Raw genomic sequence first — 27866 nt, 5'->3', positions numbered from 1 at the left:
AGAACCATTGCTCAGAACGTCGGCGAAAGTAGTTTAGACTTTTCGACCAGTGTTCTAGAAAAATGTGTTCAGAGTGGTACTACCAAACTTCGCATGAGTGCATATGTGCCACTGCCAACGCTGTATTACAAGAAAAATATTACATCGTCACTGTAACGCGTTCCACAGCATCACTGATTTGCTGTAGTCACAAGTCAACAATACAAAAATGGGTCAAGGAAGCTGTCTGATGGCCATTGGTTCATCATAGGAACCAATATAATCCCTAATCAGAACGTGCAAACAACTCCCTTGCCCTTGGAGGGGAAGGTGGGGGTTGTTGTAAAATGTGCGCATCCTAATAACTTATTTTAATATCCATGAATTGGCACTCAACGTAATCAGGCCAAATAATATCGCCGAGTGATTTTCCACCCATTCAAGGTCTCGCCATCCCTCGTGGAGAAAAAATGTCTGTACAAAGTTCACGTTTACCTATGCTAATTAGGCGACGCGGCCATTGGTCAAAAATAAATATATAACGACAGGACGCGCTCCCATTGGTCAATCGTCGTATGTTAATCGCGTCTTACGTCACACAGCGCGGCCGTCCATTGGTTATAAATAAATAAATAATCTCTACACGTGCTGTGGTTGCCGACGGGCGGCAGCCTTTTTGGCGATGAGACGTCACGCGCACAACATCCCGCGGAGGTGGGCTCTCATTGGCCCGTAAATAAATAAACAACGCGGTGCAGTGCTCCCATTGGTCGCCGCGGACGCGGTTCACGTGCGCGGCGCATGTCATCGTTGCCCCCCCCCCCAGCGGACGCGCGAGCCAATCGGAGCGCGGCGTGCGCGAGTCACGTGGTTGTTTGGCGCGGCGCGTGGAAAACTACCCGGCGGGGCTCGTGTCGCCACTCCTCAGACGCGCGCAGAGAGGCGCGCGTGGCGGACGCGTGGTCCTAACGTCTCCCGTCTCCACTCTTTCTTTGGCTATTATCGTTTTGTTCGAGATTAAAACAAAAAAAAACGTTTAAATTACAACCGCATCATTTCATCTAGACGTCAACGCATTTGCAACGACATGGCACAGCGGGATACCTTTAACCACCTGTTCGCGGGCGGGTATGTGGCACGTCTATACGCACGTTATCATCGCCGCGTTGTTTACGTTTGTAGCGGTGTCGCCTGGAAATGTGTACCCGGAGCCTGCAGTAGGCCCTTGGGAGGAGTCGTCGTTTGGTGGTTGAGTTGGGCGTGTCGAGCTTGCGTGATTTGACTGCAAAGTATGTTCGATTAAATATATATGCGTAACCTATGCTTAGTCCTCTTTAGCGTATCGATAATGGTATTGCGTCTACAGGGTATTAGTGATATTAGTGTGGCATTCATTGCCACGTGTTCTTAAAGGTCACTAGGTCTGGCAAAAAAATGTTTAAATTCCTATAAAAACAACAATTCACTGCTGCATGAATGCCTCCCCATGTCATATCTATCGTGGGGATTTAACCGCCGTACTTAACGCTGGTCTATGCTGGCTCGTTTATGAATGCGTTGTTACGTGGAGAAATGTGTGATTCTTGGAAGGCATACATATGTGTAGGGTAAAGTCGAGTTCTATTTACGTGTACTGTTCCGTGTGTGTGTGTGCACAGCGTAACTGGCTTATATGTCATGCGTTAGATACGCACTTACATATATTCATATGATCTCATGACGCCTGTTATTTATCACCTAACCTGACATACGCACTATCTCAGAATATTAGCTGCGTTGAGCCTGGATATTTCTTGGGGGGTAGTACGTAGTGGGAAGCTGATGACAATAATGCATCGTTGTACCCAGCCGTCTGTTGTCGCCTCCATTCTATCATCATTGACCACAGCGGGGAAGTATGGTCAAAGAGCCCCCCTCTAGCGTGGGGGGTGGAGACCTTTAGCCAGTGTTGGATTTTTAAAAAGTGAAAACTGTAGCTCCACGTTCTGCATAATTATGCAGAATGTGAAAACTGTAGCTGCACATTCTGATGAAATGTAGAAATGCAGCTAGTTTTAACTTTCTAACTTGTGTCCCAAACTACAGCTACGTATACGCTGTATCTAGTGCCAATGGATAATTGATATCTAAATCTGGCGTGTGTTTCCACTGGGTCAACTCAACCGAAAGTCACAACACCTTCTTGCTGCTGCCTGGTGTGGTCGACATCTGCGAGGTGGAATAATCCTAAGTGATGATTCTGCCCCCCGCACATTGCATCCCTCCGTGTGGTCCGAAATTCGAGTTTTCACACCGCTCTTGATGACATGTTAATTCAAGTTTGCAGTGGTATCTGTTTGCGTGTGTGCAATTCGTGTACTGTATAATGCGTATATAAAACACTTTGTAAATACTCAACTGAGATTTTGTCGACTATCTTCATGCCCCAGTTTTCCCACAATACCACAGTTTCTTATGATATTTACAGATATACGAGGCAGTCTATCTCTGTTCTCAGTCCACCAATGGGCTAAGGCCATATCGACCATGGGGTTGTTTTGTTGTAGCGTACTTGACCATTCTGATCAGGTAAGTGGAGGAGGATAGAACAGGTTATGATGATAGCATCATCTCGTTGCATGGGTAGGCGTCCACTGTACACATTTCGTCATTTATTTCCACTTTCCTCGGTCTCGTGTCAATATGCTCACATTAGTGCACATCTTTCTGGGACCAATCTCTAATGTCATCAAACCATTCTCTGTTAGGTCTTCATCTCCTTCTGGTTACCTTCACTTTTTATGTTAGCCATTGCTGAGAATGTAATTCGGGCCGCTAGGTTTGTTCATGAGCGCGCGTTAGCCACCGTTCGTATATTCCAGAGTTGATGTATGTTTCATTTCAGCATTGCGTAATCATTCTGCAGGTCATAGACATCTCACCCAGTTCAGTTGAATCTACAGCACTCTCAAAAGCTGGCACGGCTTTGCAGACTCGTGGCAGGAAGCTTGAAGATTATCTCCCACTTTGCTCGGTTCGGTTTACAATGTTAAAAAGCAAACACCAACGGTGTTATCTGTGACTGGGTGTGTTTGAAGTGTCCATCGCCTCTTGAAGAGGTTCCGACCAAAAGCATTGCTGTGCAAATAGGATCTCGTTAATGAAACCCTGTCTGCTGCACGTAATAGCCAGTAAACTTTGGCTCCTTGTGGCCAAGCCAAGCGTGGGTTGGCAGGGCACATTGCTGACTTGGCGTTAAATTGCCCGTTATCTGTGCTTGGTTGTTCGTACATCCAGGAATGCAAATTGAATGCAGTACTCATCGCGGGGCAAAGGTGCACCGTTGTAAAAAGTGTCACCAGTTCATCTCTAAGTTTAGGTGCTAAGCGGTTATTCGTATTGCTCGCTGGTGTAGCCTGAACATGGTCTGGTAGCGTACCAATGTGCCAAAAGAAAATAACAGTTCGTTCGGTGTGCACTACAGTACCTGTTATGAAATATGTTTCGAGAAAGTGGTTGTTAACACCATATAGAATACAAACTTTAAAGTGCGCAGAGAAGCTGTGGAGAGACTCATGCATAGAATTACATTGGGAGCCAGAAAGAGGAACGTGGGGATTGGAGAATATGACCAAGTCAACCAACCTATTGAGAGACGGTTGTGCAGAATAGTAATTGATTGTCAACCAATTAATAATGGGAAGCGTCGTAGAGAGAGTGTGTCCACCGAGGAGATGGAGTGAGGACAATCGGTTCGTATGCAGGTGCTGGATGGATTCTGGCGTCACAAGATCGTGGTGAGAGGCTGTGGAGGTTTGCGGAGGCCTTCATCGAGTAGTGGATTTATCATGGCTTGTGATGTCTGGTCAAGCAATAAGTGGAAGCTTTTTTTGCCCACTTCAGCAATTGTTTCTTGCTGTGGTTGTCCCACCTGATGACGGGCACTTGTGTTGCGCCCGAAACGTCGTGATTTATTTTATTTTATGCCTACATGACTTTACCGAAAGAACCAAAGAGTATTAACTTTGAGGGTTTATCAGTATTCTCCGTATAATTTTTTTAATGAGCGTCATATAAATTCATCACATGCACACCCAGCAAACATTGGCTTTACCTGATTAATATATTTAGCTTTCGCCCAGATGATGATTTGTTTTCACCATGTGAGTTGGTACTGAAGCCTGCGGTCTTCTCTTTGGTGTACAGAAACAGGAGAGACAAGTTTTCAAAAATTAGCTCGAGGCATTTCAGTGTTTGTCCTTTCATTTTAAATTGTAAATAGGTTGCAGTGCACCTTGATTTTCTGACCACTTCAGGGAAACAGGCAATAGCCGTCGAATGAAACGTTAAAAGATGCTATTCCTCGAGGCGCACAGTGAGACTTGCTCCCTGCTGGATGTGAGTAACCTTGAAAGTTGGCAGCTGGATGGCTTCAACAGAAGGCTGCATATTAACAAGGTGTTCTGTGCCCTGGAATGTGGGTGAAGGTTCGTTCCAATGCAAAATCACTGATCTTCCATTTTTGCTGCCCCCTAAACGTGTAGGTCACCCAGCATCTGCCTGATTTTGTGTGTGGGTGAGAATGCTCTACTGCTGACCGTGTTATTGTCGATTCGCCCGGGCGTGGCCGTTTTTGGAAAGGCATCCTGGGGATGAGAGTGTCTAATAGATGGGTGAAGGTTCAGGCTGGTGCATAATATATTTCATGACAGCTGTGGCTGTTACCCTGCCAGGTATATATTTGCAATGATTAGTCTTTGTTGGCAAGAGCTTGACTGTCACGCAATTAACAACACGCTTGCACCCTCGCCGTTTCTAGACGTTTCCGAGAATGTGTGGTTGTTTGTTGTGCTAAAACCACGCGCGACACACCATCAGCTCTCCATTTAACCCCTCAGTATATATTAAGTGTCGTAATTCAGGAATGCATTTTGTGGCTTGTTATTTTCACAGTTCATTATGTATTCCGGTTAATTTTAAGTAGAACTCCAATGTAAAACAAAAATGAAATGCAGCGGTGTGATATGCTGGCATCAGTGATGGGTACACATGAGTTAATATGTACGTTGAACTTTTTTCGCACCGTAAGTAGCCAACGGTGCTCGTTTTGTTTCAAGAGATGAATGCGGCTTAATCTACAGGGCAACATGCTGACTAGCCAGTAAAGACGAGAATCTGAGCATTCATTATGGTCTAATGGCTCTAAGCTGCATGTAGCCTGCAACACTGTTTCCATGTCCGGCTTAAGTCAAGCTTTTAGGGGGGTCCCTGGTTTGTAGCTGGTGCCAACCGCGTGAGTCACAGCAAGAGAAACGAGTACTGCACTTTTAATAAATGACAATCTTGCAAGACTCCTTTATGCCAACATGAGGGAGGATACTCTAATATAGCTGGAGGATTATAATCGCTCTTTTTGCTGACTAAATATCTGCTTAGTAAGCTTTGAAACAGCACAATCATTGCAAAAACACCTTTTCAGTCATTACTGGTAGGATGGTTTATTTTGGAGGTTAAGTAAAATTTCTTCCCAGTCCCAGCGCTTAGTTTGAATGTATTGACCGTAATGACACCTTTAAACCCATTCACTGAAGTTCGCACCATGCACTGATTATTCTGACCTTATTTTGGGGTGTTTATTTTTTTTCCTTCAAATAATCATTACCCTTTTTATGGTTACTTATATTGTGGGGTGGAGTGATGGTACCGTGATTAGCTAAGAACCTGGTGACCTGCATTTATTTCCTCTGTGGGTTACAGTCACTGATTTAGTAACGTCTGAACCTGGCCTGCCCTCTACCTTCACCAGCTCACACTGACTAACTTGGTGAAGTATGTTCAAACAACCCCGATGAACAACACAACATTGTGAAGTGCAGTAGTGATTCTCATACTGGAGACTACTGGCATGGCTAGGGGTCCCACAAAGTAGGACCATGCAGGTGAAGGGGAATGAACCTTGCCAGATCCACGCACGAACACCCACCTTCCTTGCCCTACCCTCGTCGCCACCTCGCCAGTCATCGGCTTGACTCTCGCGGTGTCCGCCCTTTGCAGGTGTGGCGGCACGGTGGGTGCCATCCTGACGTGCCCGCTTGAGGTGGTGAAGACGAGGCTGCAGTCGTCGGGCGTTATGTCACTATCGACCGTGTCCGGGACAGCGAGCCGCGTGTACAGCTCGCACGTCTTACTGCACGAGCTCGGCCTGTCCACGGTCTCCTCGGTGAACCCTGCCGCCTTCGCCCGAGCAGCGCCTTCCACGCCTCCCAGCCCACTACTCTGTCTCAAGTGAGGGGCCCTCGTGATCGCGACGAGCTCATGACGCTGTCTGTGCACTCTGTAAAGAGACGATTTCTTTGCACCGTGCGTTTGCACCCTGCATTTCCCGCACCTCCGATTATCACGGTTGGCTACGTACGGTGCAACAGAAGTGAAACATGCATACATTGCAAATCACCGAAACGAACAGTTATATGTGTACTTTACCATAAAACATTTGAGAGTTCACCAGCATTGGTTCAAGCAAGCCTGGCTGCTGAAGAGACATTGAATGTTGAAACCGGGCCAGAGTGTGCTTGTATTGAACCAATGCTGCTGATAAGTACACTCCCAGAAGGCCGTATGGCTGATGGATATATGTAAAAAAGGAAGGAGGCATTATTTACTTGAAAATGGATTAGGTTTAGCATCCAACCCCCTTTTTATTAAATCAAATCTCTGTTAGATGTAGGGCCAAGTTAGGCATGGTGCACGGAGCTGATTGGCTAGTTTTGCTAATGCTGGGCTAAGGCTAAGTTTAGTTTATTACTCTACTGTGACCCCCAACAGTGTGTACCCATTCCCCTTCTGCTAAGTACGGCATTTGCACCTTCTAGTTTACTCTTCGCTGTTGGTGTTTATAGCTCTAAAGGTGTGTGCGACTTTTGCTATCGTTTATCTCCCATGGGTAGGTGGATGTGGACTTTGGACAGTGCACGATTGTGACAGCGGATCACATGGTGCATCTTTCAGTGAAAACTTATGCCAGGGTGCCTGATGACATAAACATTCCTCCTAATAAAGTTTTTTTTTTAATAAAGTATTTTCTTGGGGGGTTAGATCGCGTAAGTATAAATATGTCGTACCTCTTCACCACCCGACACGGCCAGTAAGGTTTGTCACGTACACAACGCGCAAATTAGTTACTACATCAGCCCACCGGTGTGTTGGAGAGTATATCCGCAACATTTACAATTTGAATACGAAGTTTCGCTGGTAATTACCTCCAGCATCATCGGGTGTTTTGGCAAATTACATTCAGCATCATCGGGCGATTTGTTGAATCGCCCGGTGATGCTGGATGTACGGTAATTACCAGCGAAACGTCGTATTCAAATTATAAATGTTGCGGATATACTCTCTAACACACCGGTGGGATGATGTAGTCACTAATTGGCGCGATGTTTACGTGAACAACCTTGCTGGCTGTGTCGGATGGTGGAGAAGTACGACACATTTATACTTACGCGATCTAACACAAAAAAACTTTATTATGAATAATACTGGAAGAGAAAGTGTACGTGTTACACATTAATTTCTCATTTTACACTGTTAAATTGCTGTTAATGCAAATACTCCCAAGTGACACCTTCAAAATGCTGGCTTACTCTCTCGGTTCATAAACTGTGAATGAAGGTTTCCTTGGAGACCGCAACCATGTGCTGTTTCACTTTTAAAGTATTGCACTGGCAAGTGAGACGGCCTATGAACCACCACTCGTTGGTTTTGTTTGCTAATGACCCAGTTTACCTTGGATCACTTTTAATTATCTACCGGGCAATACCAAAGCCCAATCTGCTATAGGGTAGTGGACATCCTTTGAAAGCGTAACTTTTCCAGTTGTAAATTGAGTGCTGTCTGCATCAGTTTGGAAGTTACAACTCTTTCAAAGGAGGGGCTGGACTTTCTTTAAACAACATTGTAAAATCTCTGGGTCTATACAGCAGATAGACACGTTTTGAATTTAGTGTTAGCTCCCTGATGTATTTTCGCGTTGCACTGCATGTTGTTTGGCGTGATGTCCAATGTTTCGCTGCATGTGGCTGGGAGCTTCTTGAGAAATTTCACGTGTATCTAATGCACATTCATATTTCTCATTAGTTTTGTGAATTAAAATTAATAAAGTTGAAAGGAAGAATGCTTCTGCTTTTTGGCCAAGTCGCACAAGTACAGTCATGTTTGCATTCCACAACACTTGCATAAGAACAAAACCCTACGTTGCTGCATTAGGAAATGTTAGTGGGAGACGTTTACTGATTACGCAGATCCTTTGTGATGTGGTGTGTGACCACGTAGCTCAATTCTCTGTCCATTTGTCTGTATACTAACAGAGACAAACACCACTCTCATACTTAGTCGTCTAAAGGGCAATTTTACCATATAAATATAGATTATACACATTTAATGTCTTACCCAAAGCACACAATCCTGTGTGATTTGTTTAAACCAAGTTGTGTAACACCATTACTCAACAGCTCCCCTGTTTTTAACAATCTAGTTTTTAAACTTGAGTTGATCGAAGCCAATGTCTTATTTGGGTGGGGCCACTAGAGTGTAAGTGAATTAGTTGCCCCCAGCATAAAATGTTCTTTACCAAACGTGTGATGTTTTCCCTTCAGAAAACAACACACGTGCCTTTTCAAGATGTGCCGTGGCACGTGCGATGTTTTGAGTTAAAGCAGTGATTGCATTTAAGTCGTTATAAGTAAGTTCGGTATCCCGAAGGCGCTACGTTTCAAAGACACGGTCTGCGTTAAGTGTGCGCGTGTGACAAATATCGGTGTCATTGCGTATGCACTCCTGTTGTCCATACAAGTATCAAACCACCGTTGGACAATAAAGTTGCCTTTCACCAAAATTATTTCACTGTGCAATTTGTAAGAAAGTTGATGCTAATTGTATTGAATACACATTGAAATCATTTCTTGAAAGGCTTATTGCAGCTGTACCCTACTGATTCGCTCGAAGCTCATTCTCGGTTATTTGAGATATATTAAACCGAATTATCATCATTGTTTACATTGAAGAACGTGGTTTTCAGTGCCTAAAATACATATCCAAACATTTAACTTCCTCTTGATCAACTTGCCAGAGCTGTTCATAAACGCAAATACAAAACATGGCTCTCTGTAACTGTCAATATTAACACGTGTGGCTTGCTCGCCTCGCCTGATCCATTGCGTAATTTTTAAAGCAAGAAATGCTGCATTACGATGACGCCACACCAAGGTGGCCATCGCCTTTGTTGACATGAGACTTCTCATGTCTCCAAAGTCTCTTCTTAAATAGATAGTTCCTTTAATGTTGGCCACATTGGTGATTTGATCTTCATGGCGGTACCCCGGGGGAACCAAATAATCCAAAATGACTGAGGCAATTAAATATGTTATTTCTGGGACACTTTTTTTCCCAGGGGTGTACTTAACTCCGCAACTGGGGTACCAATCAATCCGACATCGGTGCTACTCCGCGATGTCGAAACGCAGCGAGGACGATTGCGCCGAAACCCCGAACGCTCGTACGCACCATCGTGCACAGCTCGTCCAGACGAGTCGATTGCCGCATCGCCGACCATCAACAGACTAAAAACGATTGCATCAGGGACATTATGCGAGAGCCGGGGTACTATGGTACCCCGGGGTGCCGCCATGAGGTTTATTTCGTATATTGCTCCAGTAGGAAGTCATTTCCGATTTGGATTCTAGTGTCTTCAGAGTGAAGGTTATTTAAGCTTCGCTAAGTCTCCATCCAGACTGTTGTTTTAGGGTCCTGCGTTGGGAGGTGGCTTTGGTCAGCCTCGTTAACGATGACTTTGTGGAGTGAATAGAGTACCCAGAGAAAACACTTTATGTAAAGGGAACTCTTACACTGTTTCAAATCGATAGCTGTATTTTCCATCTCTTGGCCATCTTAGCCTTAGTTTTGATGTATATATTAAGGATAATACATTATTTCCGTACTTTTTTCTTATATTGCTATATTGCAGTTGTCCATTGTGTCGATGGTTAAAATTTGCTGTGTAATTCAGCACCGCCTTGAAAAATATACACCCAAGGTTCTTGTCCATGTTACCTTTGACGCCAACTAGAATCTACTGGCACCAGGCATATGCTAACGTTCGGGCTTAAGAGCTGAAACAATGTGCTCTGAAACAACGTGAACAGCTCTTCTTGGTTGCGAATGACAAACATCCGTCTGAAGGGGGAGGCGGTGTTCTTAATAATCAACAAGCAACTCTCTCGGGTCAGATGCGCACGAACAGCTGGAAAAAGCCAGCAAGAGCCTCTGTTATCAGTGCTGCATTCTCACCACGTGAAGCCAGCAACACCTGCTGTGTGCACATGCCCCTGGTAGGGTCTTTACTGAATGACCATAAACACACGCACGTGTTGTGCGAGTCCCCTCACCCCCCCCCCCCGAGATGTTAACTACCTTGCCTGGTATGTAGGAGGTTGTAGGTTCGATCCCGACTCTTGACGCCGGTATATTTGGAGTTTGCGTGTCTTTCTCCGTGGTCGCGTCGATTTTTCTCTGGGTCCTCCGGTTTTTCCCTCCACGTTTAGAAACATGCGTTTGGAGTATTTGGCTGCTATACATTTCCACATGATGAGCCACTTTCGTTGGGCTATTATTTGTAGGCCAGGTCACTTCTGAAAGAGAGCTAGGAAGCTCAGTGGCCTTACCTGGTAAAATAAAAAAAAGTTTTTTTTTATTTAATGCTGTCCTTCACTTGAAGGTTACTTCAGTGAACACTAATACGCACTCTTGTACCTAATGTAGCGTGTGTAAATATGCTTGAGTGTCAATTGTTTGTATTAGTAAGGACGGAAGTAGGCACAAATACCCATGAAGGCTTAACAATAGAAAAAGAACTTGCAATACCTAGTGAACTGATAATTAGAGCTTAGAGTAAGCATAAGTAGGCACACGTTAAGGGCTAGCAATCACAACGGTACATTTTTTAAAGTAAGCACGTTTGTAATATCTGAATCAATACATCGCCTCACTGCAGCAGATTCGTCCCGAGTGAAATGGCACCTCATCTTCAATTCCGTATAAATGTGCAATAAAACACCGAGCTTAACACACAAAACCAAACTAAAAAAGCCCGCTGCAGCTACATCGACGGACATAATCTGTAGCGACAGTGTGCTAATTAGCAGTCTTGAGGCTAGCGGTGACATGTCCAATGTGTGTTAACTAAAGCGATGATGTCATTTGTGGCTGATACAGTCCAGGGAATTGGAAACTGTTTTTTTTCTTCCATTAATCAGTCATCCTAGCGCTTGTATTGATAGCCCTGAAATGGCAACATTGCAAATAAAAAAAGTGAAGATTTATTTGTATTGAGCTTGAACGTCTTTTATCATTGGTAGAAGGTGGTGTTTGCAGTGTACATGGTTACGTAGGTAAAAAATGTAATTAAATAAAATGAAAACAACTAAATTAAATCACTTTAAAAGAAAATTTTACCTACGTGACTTTACCGAAAAAACCAAAAAGTATGGATCCTTGCAGTCACGAAAACTTCAAATCTAGAATTACTGTACATGGTTCTGTTGGGCATGCAATGTAGTAACGCTTTGTTTCCGGAAAGGCATACAAGAGTGTGGTGTTCATCTTCTTGGTTCTTTCGGTAAAGTCACGTAGAAGGCAAATAATAAAATAAAAAAAATGTAACATAATAAAATGTAATTTTATTATTTCCCTTCTACGTGACTTTACCGAAAGAACCAAGAAGATGAATCCCTGCAGTCACGAAAGCTTTAAATCGAAAAGAGTGTGGTGGTTACAACAATTCTTACAGTCAGCTCGTAGAGTAGTATGCTGTCCTTGTTATGACAAGCTCGCCTTGTCGATTTCTCACCCGCCTCTATTGGACATCTGTGAAAATATAGTAGCTTCATCGCTCATCGTTGTTCTCCAGGATAAATAAAGATTCTGATTTGTTTTCTGCAAAGGTTTTTTGCGACACAGACCAAAGCAGTACTCTTGGTGCCATCTCGGCCGTGTACACAGCGGTGCATCGTTTTACTGTCTTTGGGTCTCGAGTTTAACGTAGAATGACGGACAAACAAACCCACTTAAAAAAAAGTTGAATAGTTTAATGATGATGGAACAACTTTCTTTCCATAAAAATGCGTGTTAATATTGAAAAATATTGCTACTCGGCCTTCAGTCAATGTATGTTGAAACTTTTTTTCCACCGTGATTAGCCAACCGTGCTAATCAGAGGTGCAACTGGTGTGTGTAGCAAGCAATCACACAACCAAATACTATTCTATTTTTGTAATCAGGTCGGCAATGGTTTCCCGATTTTTTTTCTTGGTGTTGCTCATGCAATGCTAAATTAAGCTCATGAATTCTAAGCGTTACAATAAGCATCTTGCAATAAAATAAAGCGTATAATGATATTTTGTGCATATTTTAGGCACATTGCTCTGTGAACATTTTTTCTCAAAGTATTTGTAGACGTAGCATTTAGCATTTAATTTTTTTTTTGCAGAGTTTTAAAAGTTGAATTTACCCCCACCCCCTTTCACCACCAAAGAGTGGTAATTGGAAACATGGCGGTATCACGTGTCCGCTGGATACACTCCGCAGCCTGCGCTTCGTATTTTGTCATGTCCACGCTGCGTGGCGCATGGCCGGCGCATGCACTGCGCGTGATTTCGCATCTCTTCCTCCAGTTGGCTGCCATCGTCGAATAAGCGCGCGCCTGTGCACGTGTGCATGCGCATCTTACCTCTCACACTCTTGGTTGGGTTCCAAGCAAGTGGAACCAAAGCTTGCAAATTGGCAACGGCAAACCCGATGCCCACGAGGGCGCAATATTTATATTTTTTTTGTTCAACGGTTTACTTGGAAATAATTTCGGTTGCATCGCAATTGGAACAAAGCAACTAGTGTTCGAGGCACTGTCACGAGATCCAGAATTGTGTTAACAAAATACCGGGGGAGCTGCTGTTATAATTTAACCAGAGGCACATTCCCAAAATGGATTGAGTTCTTTTCTAGCTTGTCTCTTTGTTGTCTGATTTGTTTTATTAACTTTTTGTTAATGTAACCTTTTGCTTATGCCCTTTCACCCACATGGTTGAATGGTTTTAATTATTCACCACATTCTAATGAGTCTTGTATGCACTGGTTTAATTAATGGATGATGCTCATCTCTTAAAGATGCAAGTGTGTGAACTATTGATAGAGGAGGCTTCATTGTCTTTTGACCTAATTGTTTGTTTGCTATTCATAAACTTGGAACAACATACCTCCAATGACTTTACTTTAAAATCACCACATCTCCACTTCATTTATTGTATCCTGATACTGCATGTGGTAATCCCAAAAGAGAAGAGCAACGTAAACCCGTTCAGAAAATAACGTGTTGTAACTACACATTTCCCAATGTCATACTTCATCAGTTTCATCTGGCTTTGTGGTATGTAAACGTGAATGAGCAGCTGCAGTGCGATTGTATGTAAATGTGGTGCTCACCCTTTGCATAGGGGAATTGGTGCATTCCATTGTGTACAAAAGGATGTAGACATCTACTGCATCCAATTGTCCATGCTTTTTGGCCTTGAGTAAGTGTGCCAACAACACTTGCGCGCACTAGTTTGGCTTTTAAAACCTTTACAAGGTGGTGGGAATGGGGAAAAAATTTAACCCGTAAAAACAAAGTTTTTCACTCTAAATCCTTTATATGCGTGGCGGCTAGAGTCCTCTCGTCCTCTGGCTTGAGATCGCTGCCACCTTTGGGTCAGATGATTGTCTGGCAGCATTAAGCAATTGGTAATTAAATATTTTAAAAAATTTCCCTAAACAGTGTAAAATTTTGGAGAAAAAAAATTTCACAAAAATTAATTGTCACGCACAACGAGTCTGTGTGCGAAATGTCAGCTCGATTGGATCACGGGAAGTGGGTTAAAAAACGACCGAAAGATTTGCACGGTCGTAAGCAAGCAAGCACGCAAGCACGCAAGCAAGCAAGCGAACTTAATATAAAGGATTTAACAATGCCTCATGGAATGAGAAATAATTATGTAAAATATTTTTTTTTGCTTTCTTAGTAGACTGGATTGTAAAATGAATACATTTGCAGGCATCTCTGTTGCGTTTAAAAATAAAAGTGACATTTTGAGTCCATCAGCCTGTGAACCAAACTCTCTGAACATTTGTTTTCCAGCTGTGTTTGTTTGAAGCTGGCAAATTCTGACTTTGGTGCTCTTACAACTTCACACAACCCAGAAGTAGTTGATTTCCAGGCTACACCAAAAAAGTTAATTACTTTGTCAAAGCGCCCTTTCCCCCCCTTTCAACCCAGCTTATATATATGCTCCAAGCTCGTGTACTTTAGCTTTTCTGTTCATATCGTTATGGTATTAGCATTCATTGTTGCTGTGGATGCTGCCAACTAACCGGTTTGCATTGTATTTTGTTGTTTCTTTAGAACCATCTTTGAGAATGAGGGCCCTCGCTCTTTATTCCGGGGTCTGGGCCCAAACCTGGTCGGTGTGGCTCCTTCCAGGTACTGGTCACGACTGGCTCCACACATATAAGTCTCCACGTAGGAACTCGCAGATGTCGTTTCTTCACAAGGACATCTGTGATTAGTACGGTTGGCTACGTACGATGCAAAAGAAGTTCTCCATACATACACAATCGTGGGAATGTGTACACCTGGTGTGTATTCACCTGTGGTTGAATGCTCGTGAGTAAAGCTGGGTTTATTAAACCACTTGCTGTTTGTACAGAGAACTGCACTATATTGGCCCCTTTTCAACATTAACACCAGTTCACAGTAATTCGTGGTTTGTGGTGTTTTTTGCAAGTTTATTTATCAAACCACACTTGATGCCGACTTATCCAAAGTCGATGCTGTTTTTGTATTGCACGTGTTGCGCCCTTCACGTATTTTTTTACGACACTGGTGTTGTTTTACAGTTGGTTTTCACAATGCTGCACCAGACCTACTGCAATGTTGTACAGAGGTTCCAAGTATTGACCGCCTCCAATGGTTGTGTCTCAGGGCTATTTACTTCGCAGCCTATTCTGGAGCCAAGGAAAAGCTGAACACCGTGTTTGTGGCGGAATCAACAGCAGTGCACATATGCTCAGCTGCGTTTGCTGGTAAGTGCGATATTTTAAAATTAATACTTTGAATAGTTTTGGCATTTACGGTAAGACAAAACTTTTTCAAGGGCCCTCTCATGGTTCATGAATAAAAGCCACCACTGTCTTTTTAATTAATTTAGGACTGCTCAGTAGAGCGTAGCGAGATGGTGACAGAACATATCGTGCCATTGGGTCAGCATAAACATGAGATGGAAAAAAGGGGCCACCTTGTTCTGCCCGTGCCAGGAATTAGCGCAGCGACACCGAAATGATTGTGAACGGTGTCCGCAAACAAGTTGCGGCTCACTTTGCCACTACCGCTAACGGAACAAGGAACAGGCAACAGGCGTGGGAGGCCTCTTACGCAAACCGCTCGGTTTAAATTCCCTTCGCTCCTTTGGGCAGCCACACGCACCACCAAACCCACACCTAGCTGTGCTCGGTGTCCCGTGCCAAGCCACACATTCGCCGTTGACTTTATTTGTTCGTGCTTTTGGATAGAAGCAATGCTTTGGTAGGAGTGGGCATTCGGCATTAGTGTGGGCTCTTTATTCTGTAATAATATTGCATTTTGGTTTTAATTTTGCATGTGAAATGCGAATACATTAACGTTTAAAATAATAACGTTTTACAGTAATTTCACAATACAGTACGCATAGCGTGTATTACTTAGCGAGTATAATTTCCCATTACGTCTTTTCAGAGGGAGACGATATAAAATAGGTGAATTGGTATGCATGGAAATAGAAAGGAGAAAATAATACTGCTTGTATTATCTGGCATTAACCCCATCAAATACAATAATTGAATAGCCCAGTGTTAAACGTAAACTTTAAGAAAGCTAAAAAAATGTTTCCAGTAAATGATCAGTCGTTTGTAACATTGTATTAGCATTTCCCATCGAGGCTTTGGGCAAACCAAGAGACTTGTTGGTTTAGACAAATCAGGATTCTGGCTTAGAGGTTGCTATAATTTACATCTGTCACACAGAGAATGGAAAAACAGAAAGCTTATTGCAGTTAAGCCGTACAGCCAATAAAGGGATGCGATTAATTTTCTAGAAAGCGCCTTAACTATCGATCTGTGTGCAAGCTGTAACCTGATACACACGTCATCCGCTTAGAGCCTAGTGCCTTTTAGTCCTCTCGCATTCTTGCGGGCATGCGCGGCTTATTTTTCTCGCGGAATATTAGTTTTAAAGTTTGCGCCGATTTACGTTGTCATTACACGTCCAAGATGCCTGTATGCCCATTACGTAACACTGCATATTGTCGATCAGTTCTTATTAAATTCCTCTCCGCTCTATTTCTATAAATGGAGCCTGTGCAAACCTAACGCTGCAGCGACACTCTATGGCACTTTACAGGAATAGCCCGCCACTCGATATACTAGCATCTGCTACGTAAACATGTTGTGGAAGGCTTCTCGCTGCACTGACAGAATGGAAGATGTAAAAACGACGCATTGCTCACCCGTTTAGGGTCCATCATAACACGCTTGCTCCGAGTTTAACGGAAATTGACCTGCTGCTTCGTCATGACCACAATTACACCCGCCGCAGATTGTTTGCATGATAGATATTCTAGATTTGAAGCTTTCGTGACTGCAAGGATTCATACTCTTAGGTTTTTTCGGTAAAGTCACGTAGGGAAAAAAAGAAATTGTATCAAGTGAACTTGATACAGTAAATTTAGTTGTGACGGTCCCACCTGATGACGGAGACTTGTGTTGGCTCCGAAACGTCGTGATTTATTATTTTATTTCTATTATTTTTATTATAATTTTATTCCCTACGTGACTTTACCGAAAAAACCTAAGAGTATGATAAATATTGTGCTTAACCCCGTGAATGCTTGATTTGGCTTCATCTTTATGCACACAAACGTGGCAGTGCTTGCCAAAGGACACCATGGCAATATTACACATCGCTTCGCCATTTTTGCCATGTCGTGATTGTTAATGCTATTGTATTTAATCTAATCTGTTAGGAGTTGCTTCGGAATGTAAAATGGGATGTCTGGAAAGTTAATCTAATCATAAATGAGCAATTATTTGACAATTGACCCAATATAAGCAGAATGGTGTGTATTACACCCCAAGGGCGATGGAGGTTCGTCTTGAAAATCCTCAAATGTTTGTGAAATGGCACATTTTAATAATTATATTTTGCATCCCTTTGTATATCCACTGCTGGATGAAGACATCCCCACTCCCATGTCAATCGGAGTTGTTTCACCATGATTCCCCAACCTCATCAGTGTGGCTTGGTTGAAGAAACTTGCGGACTAATGCACCTCATTCTTTTTAAAAATGGTAACCTATCATCCAGCATTCTTTTTAAATGAGCAGTATATAGTGACAAAGCATGGTTAAACAACCCCAAATCACCAACCCGGCATGGTTATGCTTTCATCCAGCAGATTTGCAAAGAGCTGTACAATGTGCACTTTAAAATGAATCGCTTATTTGTAATGAAAAATAAATCCACGAACCGGTATTTTCATTCGATAGCAACTGCAACGAATGTAAAAATAAACCAATGGCCGACTTAACGCTACGATGCTTTTTTCCAGCCATCCCGTTCCGCTGATGGTGCGCGCGTGTGTGTCTATGTGTGTTCCCGTTTGCCGGTTTGTGTTGTTGACTTTCCTTAGCGGCACTGTGCGTGTGCTCGCTGCGCTTGCTGCACGGCTAGTGAGCAACGCTCGGCTCATTTGGGTGGGTACCGTGCCGGCACCGCTGTGCTTGCGACTGCGTTGCCTTCCTCGCTCACCCCCCGTGCTCTTCCCCCACCGTCACCACCCCTGTAACTATCCCCTTAAAATAATGACACGAGCACTCAGCCCGCCGCGACGGCGCACGTGTCAGGACATGACGAGTCGATGGGCTAATGCACACCCTCCTAAGGGGGGTAACTTAATGGAACAAACATATTAGCCCGAGCGAGCGGCAGTGACTGCTGCGTTGCTTAGCAATGAGCGCATTCACCAGTCGTACGTTTGAATGCCATAGGTAACGTTTAACAAGGTAAAGGTACAGCCCTGCATGTCACTTGCATGCTTGCCCGTGTCACTGCAGACAGAAGTACCTCCAAATAGAGCGGGCAAGGGAGGCTCTAGAGAGCTCCTCTAGAGGGTAATAGGCCTGCTCTTCCACACCAGTTGACTCCCATATCCACATGGTCATGCTGTGCCGTGGGCGTCAAAATACCCTGTGATATCGTTCATGAGAGCAAGCCTCTGTTCTGGTGGCATTGCTCGTATTCCTGTATTAAGGAGTGCCGTGTTGCAATGCACACCTCCGAATAGCATGATTAGCTACGTACGGTGCGAAAGAAATTCAACATACATAGATGGGGCTTTCAATTTCCCATTATGATGTGTCGGCCTCTGAAACAATTGCTTGCTGTTAGCCCAATCTCACTTAGTCCTGAAACATTGTAATTTTGGTCATTTAAACATACATCATATCACTCTCGATGGTCTTTCGGATTGGTGACGTTGAATTTCAGCGAGTACTTGGAAGGCTTTCTATTTGGGCATCACAATATAACTCCATGTACTCAAGGGCATGAAATATGTTTTCTAAAGCATCTAAAATTTCTGTAATTGCCATTCACATTTTATGTCAACACTTTCATATTATGTAAAATCATTTTGTTTCAATGGGAAAATGAAGGCTAATTAATTTGCTTTGCTTTTGCTAAAAACTTGGAATTCCCGCATCGAACCACACACATCCGTAGCATCAGGAGTTTTCAACGAACTCGTTTTTAACACAGATGGCGTAAAACGTCACATTGCATGCGTTGATGGCAAGGACAGCATGGTCGTTAGGTACAACATCTGGTGCCACACTCTGGTTTATCTGGCGAGGACTTGATAGCGGTGGGGGGGGGCTTTAATAACCCATTTAAGAGTAACTAACGATAACAACTGGGCATAAAACCCCGTGGTCGCCATGCGGAGACCAAGGCGGGTGGACCAACTCGTATTTGTGCTTTCCAAAACTAGACGTATTATCCAAAAAAAAACACCGCCATAGGGGAGTGAAAATAAATAATCGGTGACATTTTTGGCAATGTCACTCAATCAACTCGGCTACTAAGAAAAGGGCCATTGCCTATTATGTATTTTTTGCATTTTTCAGGCAGTGTGTTAATAGATAAAAGGTGTCAAGGTGGGCCATTGCCTGAAATGTTGCCTATTATATTTATGTTTTTTCATCTTTAGAGCAGTGGTATTGAGGGAATGTTGAGGTTTTTTGTTCTATTTGCTTGCGCACCATCACTGCCAGTGCAGTATTACCAAAACAGTTGTTGACATTTGTGTTCGGTTTGACTGATCGCATCACCCCGTTCACGATGAGCCTGAGCGAGAGGACACTGTGGCCGACCAAGCCGCTTGGGGCATTTGTCGGTTGACCTCGCTGCTTTTGACACCCGCCTTCTCGCGTATCCGTCACGCAGGTTTCTCTGCCATCACGGCCACCAACCCCATCTGGCTGGTCAAGACGCGCATGCAGCTCAATGCTCGGTAAGCCTCGGCGGTGCTGTTTCCCCTGTGACCACTTGTCAGGTTTGCCGTTGTGCGCATTCTCTCTCCCCCCTGGCGTGGCTTGACCTGAAGTTGAACTGCTATTTCGCAGTAATACGTGGAATGTATTTTGCTGGAGGCAGAATGTGTGTTCTGCTGGCCAAACTCTCTGATGTTACCGTGTGTTGCCCAGTACGAGTTTGAATGTTTCGGTCTTCATACTGGGAGCTTCTTCAGCTACTGAATGGTGAATGAAAAATTAGAGGGCAGAAGTTGTTACAAGTTCATATTACTAAACTTTAAAACTACGTAACTAAAATACAACATTTATATATTTTTATTTTATTGTTCTCATTTTGATGAGTTTTTCACCTTGGTAAATAAAGGATTGAATTACCAGTATGCTTTCCCGAAAATTATTGTTGACATTTTTATTGAATCAAGTTTGTAATTGCTATACTTATAACACTTGCATTTGATGTTCGGGCAAACCAAATGATATACCAGACATATTTGGGTTTGATACGTCAGAGCAGCAAGTGAAGCTGCATTGCGAGAGTTTTGAATGGAATTGTCTTCTCATCACACAACTGATATCAGAAATGATAAATGAGACGAAAGAGAAAAATGCATTTGTGGACAATTGGTTAAAATTCGAATGCAATACCCGGCTTTGAGGATGTGCGTTAGGGGGGCTAGGATTATTATCATCTGATTGGGCTGTGTCTTCAAAAGGCACACGAGTGCAGTATACTTGTTTGTTCAAGCCAGCACTGGAAATACTGTGCTTGACCCTGAATAGTGCACACACAAAGGAATGCCTTTGAGCAGATGGTGGTGCCATTGTATCTTAAAACTACCTCTGTAAAGACACAGTAGTATGTACGTATAACTTCTACCGCACTGTATGTAGCCAGCCTTGCTAATCGGAGGTGCAGGGGGCAAGAACAACAAACTGAACATAAAATGCAGTTCTAAAGAAATGAGTTTAAAATCGAGTAGTGCTGGGCACAGGGAAGTTACGACAGCACACATAATGGACAATTGTTATTTCGTGTTCCAGCCAGCTGATTACGACACTCGGGTACAAATCGGTGCCCTTTGTTTCGTCAGGCGAGGCCTCACTGATATTGAATTTCTGTCTGACAAAGTACACCTTGGTCACCCGTGGTTACCTCGGGACATGTATATTTTTAAACGTTGGATTTTTTTGTTGCTATGCTTGTGATGGTAAACTCGAGTTGATGTAGCTGCAGTCCATCCAAGGTGTCGTTAAATCATATGTTGAGTTTTAAGAACTTTAAAAACGAATGAATATTAAGAGGCTCCCAAATTTGAAACACATGGCATGAAAAACATCATCCTTCCCTCCAGAGCATGAATCTGTGGTGATGGCGTCTTGTTTATAGACTTTAGTTCACTCCATTTACGTTAATATAAAATCGGCATGTTTAATTTGCACAAACTGTCAAGTTATCATTTCTTACATGCTCGATACAATAACACGTGTATCCTGAGAGTAATTCTCTGTTTAATCCAGAAACATGCTTAGTAATAAGATGTTAATCTCTTAAAAGGTAAAGGTACAGCCCTGCAATTTTTTTGCTCACCTCACTCCTGGCGGAAGGGCCTTCCCGATATGGAGCGCGAGGGTATTTTGGCCTCCTCTTCTACGCTGGCAAGTCGTTTTGACACAAAGGGCGTGTGTGCCCACAGTTTATTTACCCATTTAAACTGCTGGGTCGTCCGAGACAGGACAGACTTTGAAAAAATTGCCCATTGTTTCACCTGGCGCGTCAGAAGATGGAACCAGTGACTTCTGGATTGCACGTCCACAGTGTGTGCTAGCCATGCACGACACCAGGGCAGTATTTGACTGCTACATATTTCCAAACGATGCTCAGCCACTTAGCTGGGCTGTCATTTGTAATAGCCAGGTGGCTTCTGACATAGCTATATTGCTCAGTGGGCCTTACCCAGTAAAATAAAAAAATGATATTTTTCTCGTTTATCTGTTCATCTCCTAACGCGGCCTTGCACCTTTCGCTCTCGCGGTCTGGCAGGCAGCGCGGCGACCGCGCCATGAGCGCCCTGCAGTGCGTGCGCTACGTGTACGAGCGCGAAGGCCCCCGCGGCTTCTACCGCGGCATGTCGGCGTCTTACGCGGGCATCTCGGAGACCATCATCCACTTTGTCATCTACGAGAGCCTGAAGCGCGAGGTCCTGAGGCGTCGCGCGCGGCCCCTGGGCTCGGGCGACGGCGGCAGCGAGCTCCAGGACGGGGCCTCCTCGTCGGAGAAGGACGCGTTCGACTTCATCGGGATGATGTGCGCGGCCGCCACGTCTAAGACCTGCGCCTCCTGCATCGCCTACCCGCACGGTACGAACGAAAACGGTGAAACTAAACTATTTAAAGTAGTTTTTTTTTGTGCCAGGTAATGCCCTCACTGAGTTCTCATTAGCTATTTTTTTCAGAAGCGACGACCTGGCCACAAATGATAGCTCAACGAAGTGGCTTGTCGTGTGGAAATGTATCGCGGCCAATTAATCTAACCGCGTGGTTCTAAATGTGGAGGAAAAACGGGGACCCGGAGTAAAATCCTCATGACCACGGGGAGAGACATGCAAACTCCGAATATACAAGCGTTGGGGTCGGGATCAAACCCACGACCTCCTGCATACCAGTCGAGGGAGATAACATCTCGCACGGGCGACGGTTGCCGGTTTGTGATTTCATCGTCGTTGCCATAGACATGAACCGCTGTTGTCGTCTTAATTTGGTCACGCATTGATTTGAGCAAATTTTTCCGCTCGCGATTTTGTACGTCAGACACTGGTGTAACCCATCAACCCCCATCAGAAAATCAATGTGCCTATGCATGCATCTCCTCCGTAAATGGAAGATTAAAGACAAGCCGCCGTGTGTTTGTGGCCAGGCAACCCAAATTTTGGGGCGTATAGGAAACTACTGTAGTCTGTTTAACACGTAGGCTTTCGCGACAAATATCCATAATTAAGGTGTTTTTGAGTTAGATCACGTAACCATGAACCTGTCGTTAAACCCGCCACCACCTGACACAAGCCAATTAGTAAGGTTTGTCACGTAAATAAAACGTGCCCGTTTGTTACTACTTCAGCACACCAGTGTGTTGGAGAGTAAACCCACAGCATTTACAATTCAAGTACGACGTTTCGCTCGTGATTGCAACAACCAGCTTCGCCAGACGATCAACCAGAATTGCTAAGAAGTCTGCCTGTTTCGGTCTTAAATATAGCAACGCTTTCAGCGAAAGAGGAATAGCAAAACTTCATGAACTCCTTGAGCCATCTCGTAGCTGGCAGACCTTAACATTGCTATTTAGCTCCTGAACGTTTTGCCTGAGGCAAGAATAGAATAGTAATGTACTATGGAAATTCTACCAATGGAACACCCCCCCCCACCATTCTGTACTTGAAATGTTAATAATTCAACAAGCTGGTGGATGTACGGTAGACTGCTAAGTCAGCTTCAATCAACCCCCTGTGGCAGTTGGTTGAGTTATTTTTATTTGTGGGTGTGGGGCAAAATGACTATCTTATCAAATTGCACCAACTCATGAGTCCTCTGTGTCCCCACACCCACCCCTGATTGTGCTGTGACTGAGCGTAACAGATTGTTGATTAACCACGAAACTTGCTTGAAACTTGCTTGCACCCTCCCCCCCATGTATGTTTATCTTCTTTAGCCAGTACATAGTAGCTCACCGTGCTAATCAGAGGTCTCAGATGCGAGGGAAGGACAACAAACTTAAACACAAAAAGCAGTTCTCAAGAAATCAGTTTTCAATCTAGATGATTTAAAAGTGCATAGCTCCAGTGGCTTCCTAATATCGGAAGGAAGAGCATTCCAGACACTTAAACTGTTTTACAAATGTCACTGCAAAACAAGTGAACGGCAACCCCACTCTTGAAAAATTTATGTTCAAACGTTATACCTGCGTGGATGAGTAGATGTAGACATTTTATAAACGCGTTTCATACAGGCACTACGATGCGTAAATGTTTCAAAGTATAGTCACTGTGGATCCGGCGTTAGGTTCGGGAGGTTTCTCGCGACTTTGCGGTACAGCAGGCGAATTTTATGTCGTCTATTTATCGAATTCAATACAAGCCTTGAACAATGTAGAATTGGTAAACATGAGTGACTTAAGGTTGAAGAACAAAAAATACAGTCTTATTATGCTCGTTTATATTTAAGAGTTATGGAATGCACGCATTGGTGTTGGGGATTGATTAAAATAATAGTGCTACACCGACGACGCCGTGGTGTCACGGTCAAGGACAGGAATTGCAATCCAGAAATCACCGGTTCTATTCCATCTCCCGGTACGGCAGTTGACGCAATGTTCCAAGTTTCCTAAATTCACCTCGCTTCTGTCCACCCAGCGGTGTACATGGATACATCGCAGTTTGTAGATGGGCAGGTCGCTTGTGATGGGGTGAAGTGTGGGTACTTTCACCGCTTCCAAGACATCTGGCCTGCATGGAAAGAAGTAGGCTCGCTTGAGCTCCCTCGAATACCCTTTTGGCCAGCAGTAGCGTTAGCAAGTAATTGCAAGGCTGCACCTTTACGCGTTTACCTTGTTAGCTAACCCTGGCTCATGTGGCTCCAACCCCCATTCCCACTCCCCACCACCCTCTTCTCCTCTACCCCTTGCCGTGTCTTCCACCGCCGGCGTGCAGAGGTGATCCGCACTCGGCTGCGCGAGGAAGGTTCTCGCTACCGCACGCTGCCGCAGACCGTGTGCCTCATAGTGAGGGAGGAGGGCTACCGGGCCCTCTACCGCGGACTCACCACCCAGATGCTGCGGCAGATCCCCAACACGGCCATCATGATGGCCACCTACGAACTCGTGGTCTACCTGCTCAACGGCTGAGCCCGCGGCCGTGGGTCAAGCATGGTCACTAGTCGGCGGCGCCAATGAAAGAATCGACGGCGAGATGGGTTTTGGGAAGTGTCTGCTGACTATCGAGGGGGTTTAGAGTGATCAGGGCGGATGAGAGAGAGAGAGAGGGCTGCAATCCAGAGCATCGATTTGGCTCCCCCGTGAAGCTCTGTAAGTCACGCTGCTGCTGCGCGTGTGGCCACAGGAACGACTTGAACGTTTTTCTTTTTCCGAAAATGGGAACGGCTGGAGGTGTGGCGAGTCAACTAATGGTCTGTTAACGGATGTGTGAGATGGCAAGAAAAGTGTCACGTGCTACTGAATAGGAGAGTGAAGTGTGTTGGTGGAACTGCACTGGTATATAATTTAGAGAGTGATATCAAGAAAATAAGACAAAATCCTAGACCATATTGCTGCACCTATTTTGAGTAATATTCAAATCGAACTGGATATTCTTGCATCTTTCTATACAGATGCACTTTGAGTTTGGTTAACTACGACATGAGCGGCTGCCTACCTTTGACACGCCACATTTTATGATGTGCAATGACAGCAAAGAAATTGCACCGCTTTGCAAGAGTGCAAAGTTTGTAATGTTGCGATGGATTACGGTGTCACGTTGACGTGTGCAATTGTTGGAGATGCTTATTTTATATCTCAAGAGTTTATGGTTTGATTTTGTAGATACACGTGGCCAAATTGCATCATTCCTTCATGTAAACATGGTTAATGCGTATAAAAAAAACATTGTGTACATATTACCGTTGATGCTGTTGTATAGTAACTATGTCAGAGTAGGTGGAATTGAATTCACGCAGAAATCTAATGTGTTTGGTTATAAATGTATATATATATAAACTTGCGTACGTGTAAATATATGTATACACATGTCGTGTACAGTGTAAGATATTGTATATCTACAACTAACGCGGTGTTTAAGATGTGTTAACGTGAGGAATATTTTTTCTTACACATTTCGTTGCGGTGTCAAATCCAATTTGGCTATAACACTGACCTGGATGTATTACAATACTTAATATCCCCCGTTTACACATGCTGAATCAAATAGTATGACATTCTATGACCTTAAACACACCGTGAAAAAGCTTTAAGGACACTGGCGATTGCACTACCCGAGGTGACGTTCAGGTTTAATCAAATTTAGCAGTCACAATAAATATGATCCGTAAGGCGGCATCCACCTTGTATGATAGTGGTTTGAAGTACAAGGGTTTGTGGTGAATTCAGTTTAAAGCAAGAGGTAATTTCTACAACAGGTATTCTTTACAAACTGAGATGTAGCAAAGAAATATGAAAGCTGTGACGGAGCAAATGTAAAAAATGTGCTAAATGTCACTTTGCGAGGTCACTGCAAAACAATGCCAACTTTTATGTCCACAGAATAAATAATCACTTCAAATGAACACCAGTGTGCCATCTTCAATATCGTCCAACAAATCGCAATTTAAGCAAGGTGTGACACTTGCACGAAATTAAATTTTATATTAAAGTTTAAACAAGTTGGGGTTGTTTCATTGATGAAAAAAAGCTGTCATGTGACTGTTTTAACGGGCAATCGTTTTCAAGTGCTGGTTGGGTTGATATATTTAAAGCCTTGTACAGAGTATGCCTTCCTGTCAAGGGTATATGAAAGTGGTGGTGTTTGTTTAGCATTAACATGTGGAATTTTACCTCCGCATATAAAATGTTTTTATAAGCTGCATTCGCACAAGCAGTGGTATACTAACAGTAGTACAAGGAATGGTTTGTGGTGTACGTTAACGTGCAGCCCATAACATAGAAAAAACATGTGCTGTGAATGTATATTATAGAGTCGATTGTGAATATGTATTGTACATAGCTTAGTTTTTTTCACATTCTATACTTGATAAAAAAAAAATCATTACCAAAAGGCATTCGGAAAGGCATTTTTACATGGATCTCAATGCTTGATTTTATTATTTTATTCTAAATGTAAAAACAAAACTTTTGCGTTTTTTTTCAACACCTTGGATGCATTTCATTCAGTATTCAAAACACGATATTCACACCGCATGTGGTGCGTTGTAACCTGTTGGTCACTTGCCATGGTGCCACCGTGCGTCTCGTCCTGCCAATCAAGCCGTTTGATATGTTGATGAGCCTGGAAAAGAACGGGAACGCTGCCTCCATCTCCGAGCTGCTCTGATAGACCTCGACACGCACGACTGCTTATGCAGTCTCACAACCAAAAACACACACACGTGTTTGAGTCTGGGGAGCGGTGGTGTGAGTGGACAGACTGGGGCTGTTGGCCACCTCGCGTTTGTGCACTACTATTTCCGAGACAACATTGTTATTGTTTCAACTTAAAATAACTTTTTACGCTTTTTTATTTTTACCCCCAAGTTGAACCGATCTAAACATTTTTGCCACTTCACCGTCATGGACGTGAAAGTGTTGTACCCCCATCCACCCACCCACTGTTGGACATTTCGTGTCGTTATGTACAGCATATGAAATTGGTCACAACATTTAAAAAAGTTCGGATTACTTTTAAACTTGGGACTGTTGATCTCTTATTCACATTGGAGGTGAAACGTGCCACGTGCTAAACGTACACATCTGACGGAGAATGCCCATCTCCGGCGGTACGTCGTGTACGTTTAGTCATCACATCCTTGAGCACAACCCTAGCTTCGGTGGGTGCGCGCCGCAACACTGCATTGTGACTTTAAACATCTCGAGGGCGTCTCCCTTTCTAGCACGGTCAACAAGTGCTCTCGGAGTGCCGCACCTAAAGTCACACAGCCTGGTGGTGCCTCAAGCGTAGGTTGCAGACAGCGACGTTGAACGTTCTCCGCGGTCGTGCGCCGAATGAATAACGTCCATCACGGTTTCCAATAGCGGTGGTGTTGTCGCGGCTTGCTGCTTAAATGTGTGTTTTTGTTGATATGTTTTTGTCATTTGTACGTTTTTCGTGCGTCCGGTGCTGTAAATTATTTTGAGGAAAACATTTTGTTTGTTTACAATTAAATGAGACTATGGTTCTGGCAGGTTTGCATATGTTTGCTTTTATTGAGTGATGTTTGCATTTAAAATTAAATGCTTTTGAGTTGAAGGTCATTGGTGGCGCCTTTGGCATCGTCACCGTCCCCATGCACTTTGTCCGTGTCCACAGGAAGGGGATCATTGTGCTACTCTTGCTTCTCGAGTTACTAATCTATTGACACTTTTTATTTCACCAGGTAAGGCCCACTGAGCTATATAGCTCTTTTTTCAGAAATGCAGGCATCAACAATGAGATGCTATCATTGTG

At 43.8% G+C, this 27866-nt stretch overlaps 1 protein-coding gene across 1 annotated transcript; it reads left to right on the top strand.

The window, feature by feature from the left end:
• Positions 1-898: 898 nt before the first annotated feature.
• Positions 899-27603, top strand: LOC133351100 (solute carrier family 25 member 36-A-like). The gene is made up of 7 exons (XM_061566044.1): positions 899-1107; positions 6013-6243; positions 14444-14521; positions 15023-15123; positions 19577-19643; positions 21707-22023; positions 24366-27603. The coding sequence occupies exons 1-7, from the start codon at positions 1067-1069 to the stop codon at positions 24557-24559; spliced, it is 1029 nt and encodes a 342-aa protein (XP_061422028.1). The 5' UTR covers positions 899-1066; the 3' UTR covers positions 24560-27603.
• The last annotated feature ends 263 nt before the right edge of the window (positions 27604-27866 follow it).

This window comes from Lethenteron reissneri, chromosome 36, assembly GCF_015708825.2.
Source record: "Lethenteron reissneri isolate LAM-NWPU_2019-01 chromosome 36, ASM1570882v1, whole genome shotgun sequence".
NCBI lineage: Eukaryota > Metazoa > Chordata > Hyperoartia > Petromyzontiformes > Petromyzontidae > Lethenteron > Lethenteron reissneri.
Note: the sequence above shows the minus strand (reverse complement) of the source record. Positions and strands in the feature narration are given on the sequence as shown.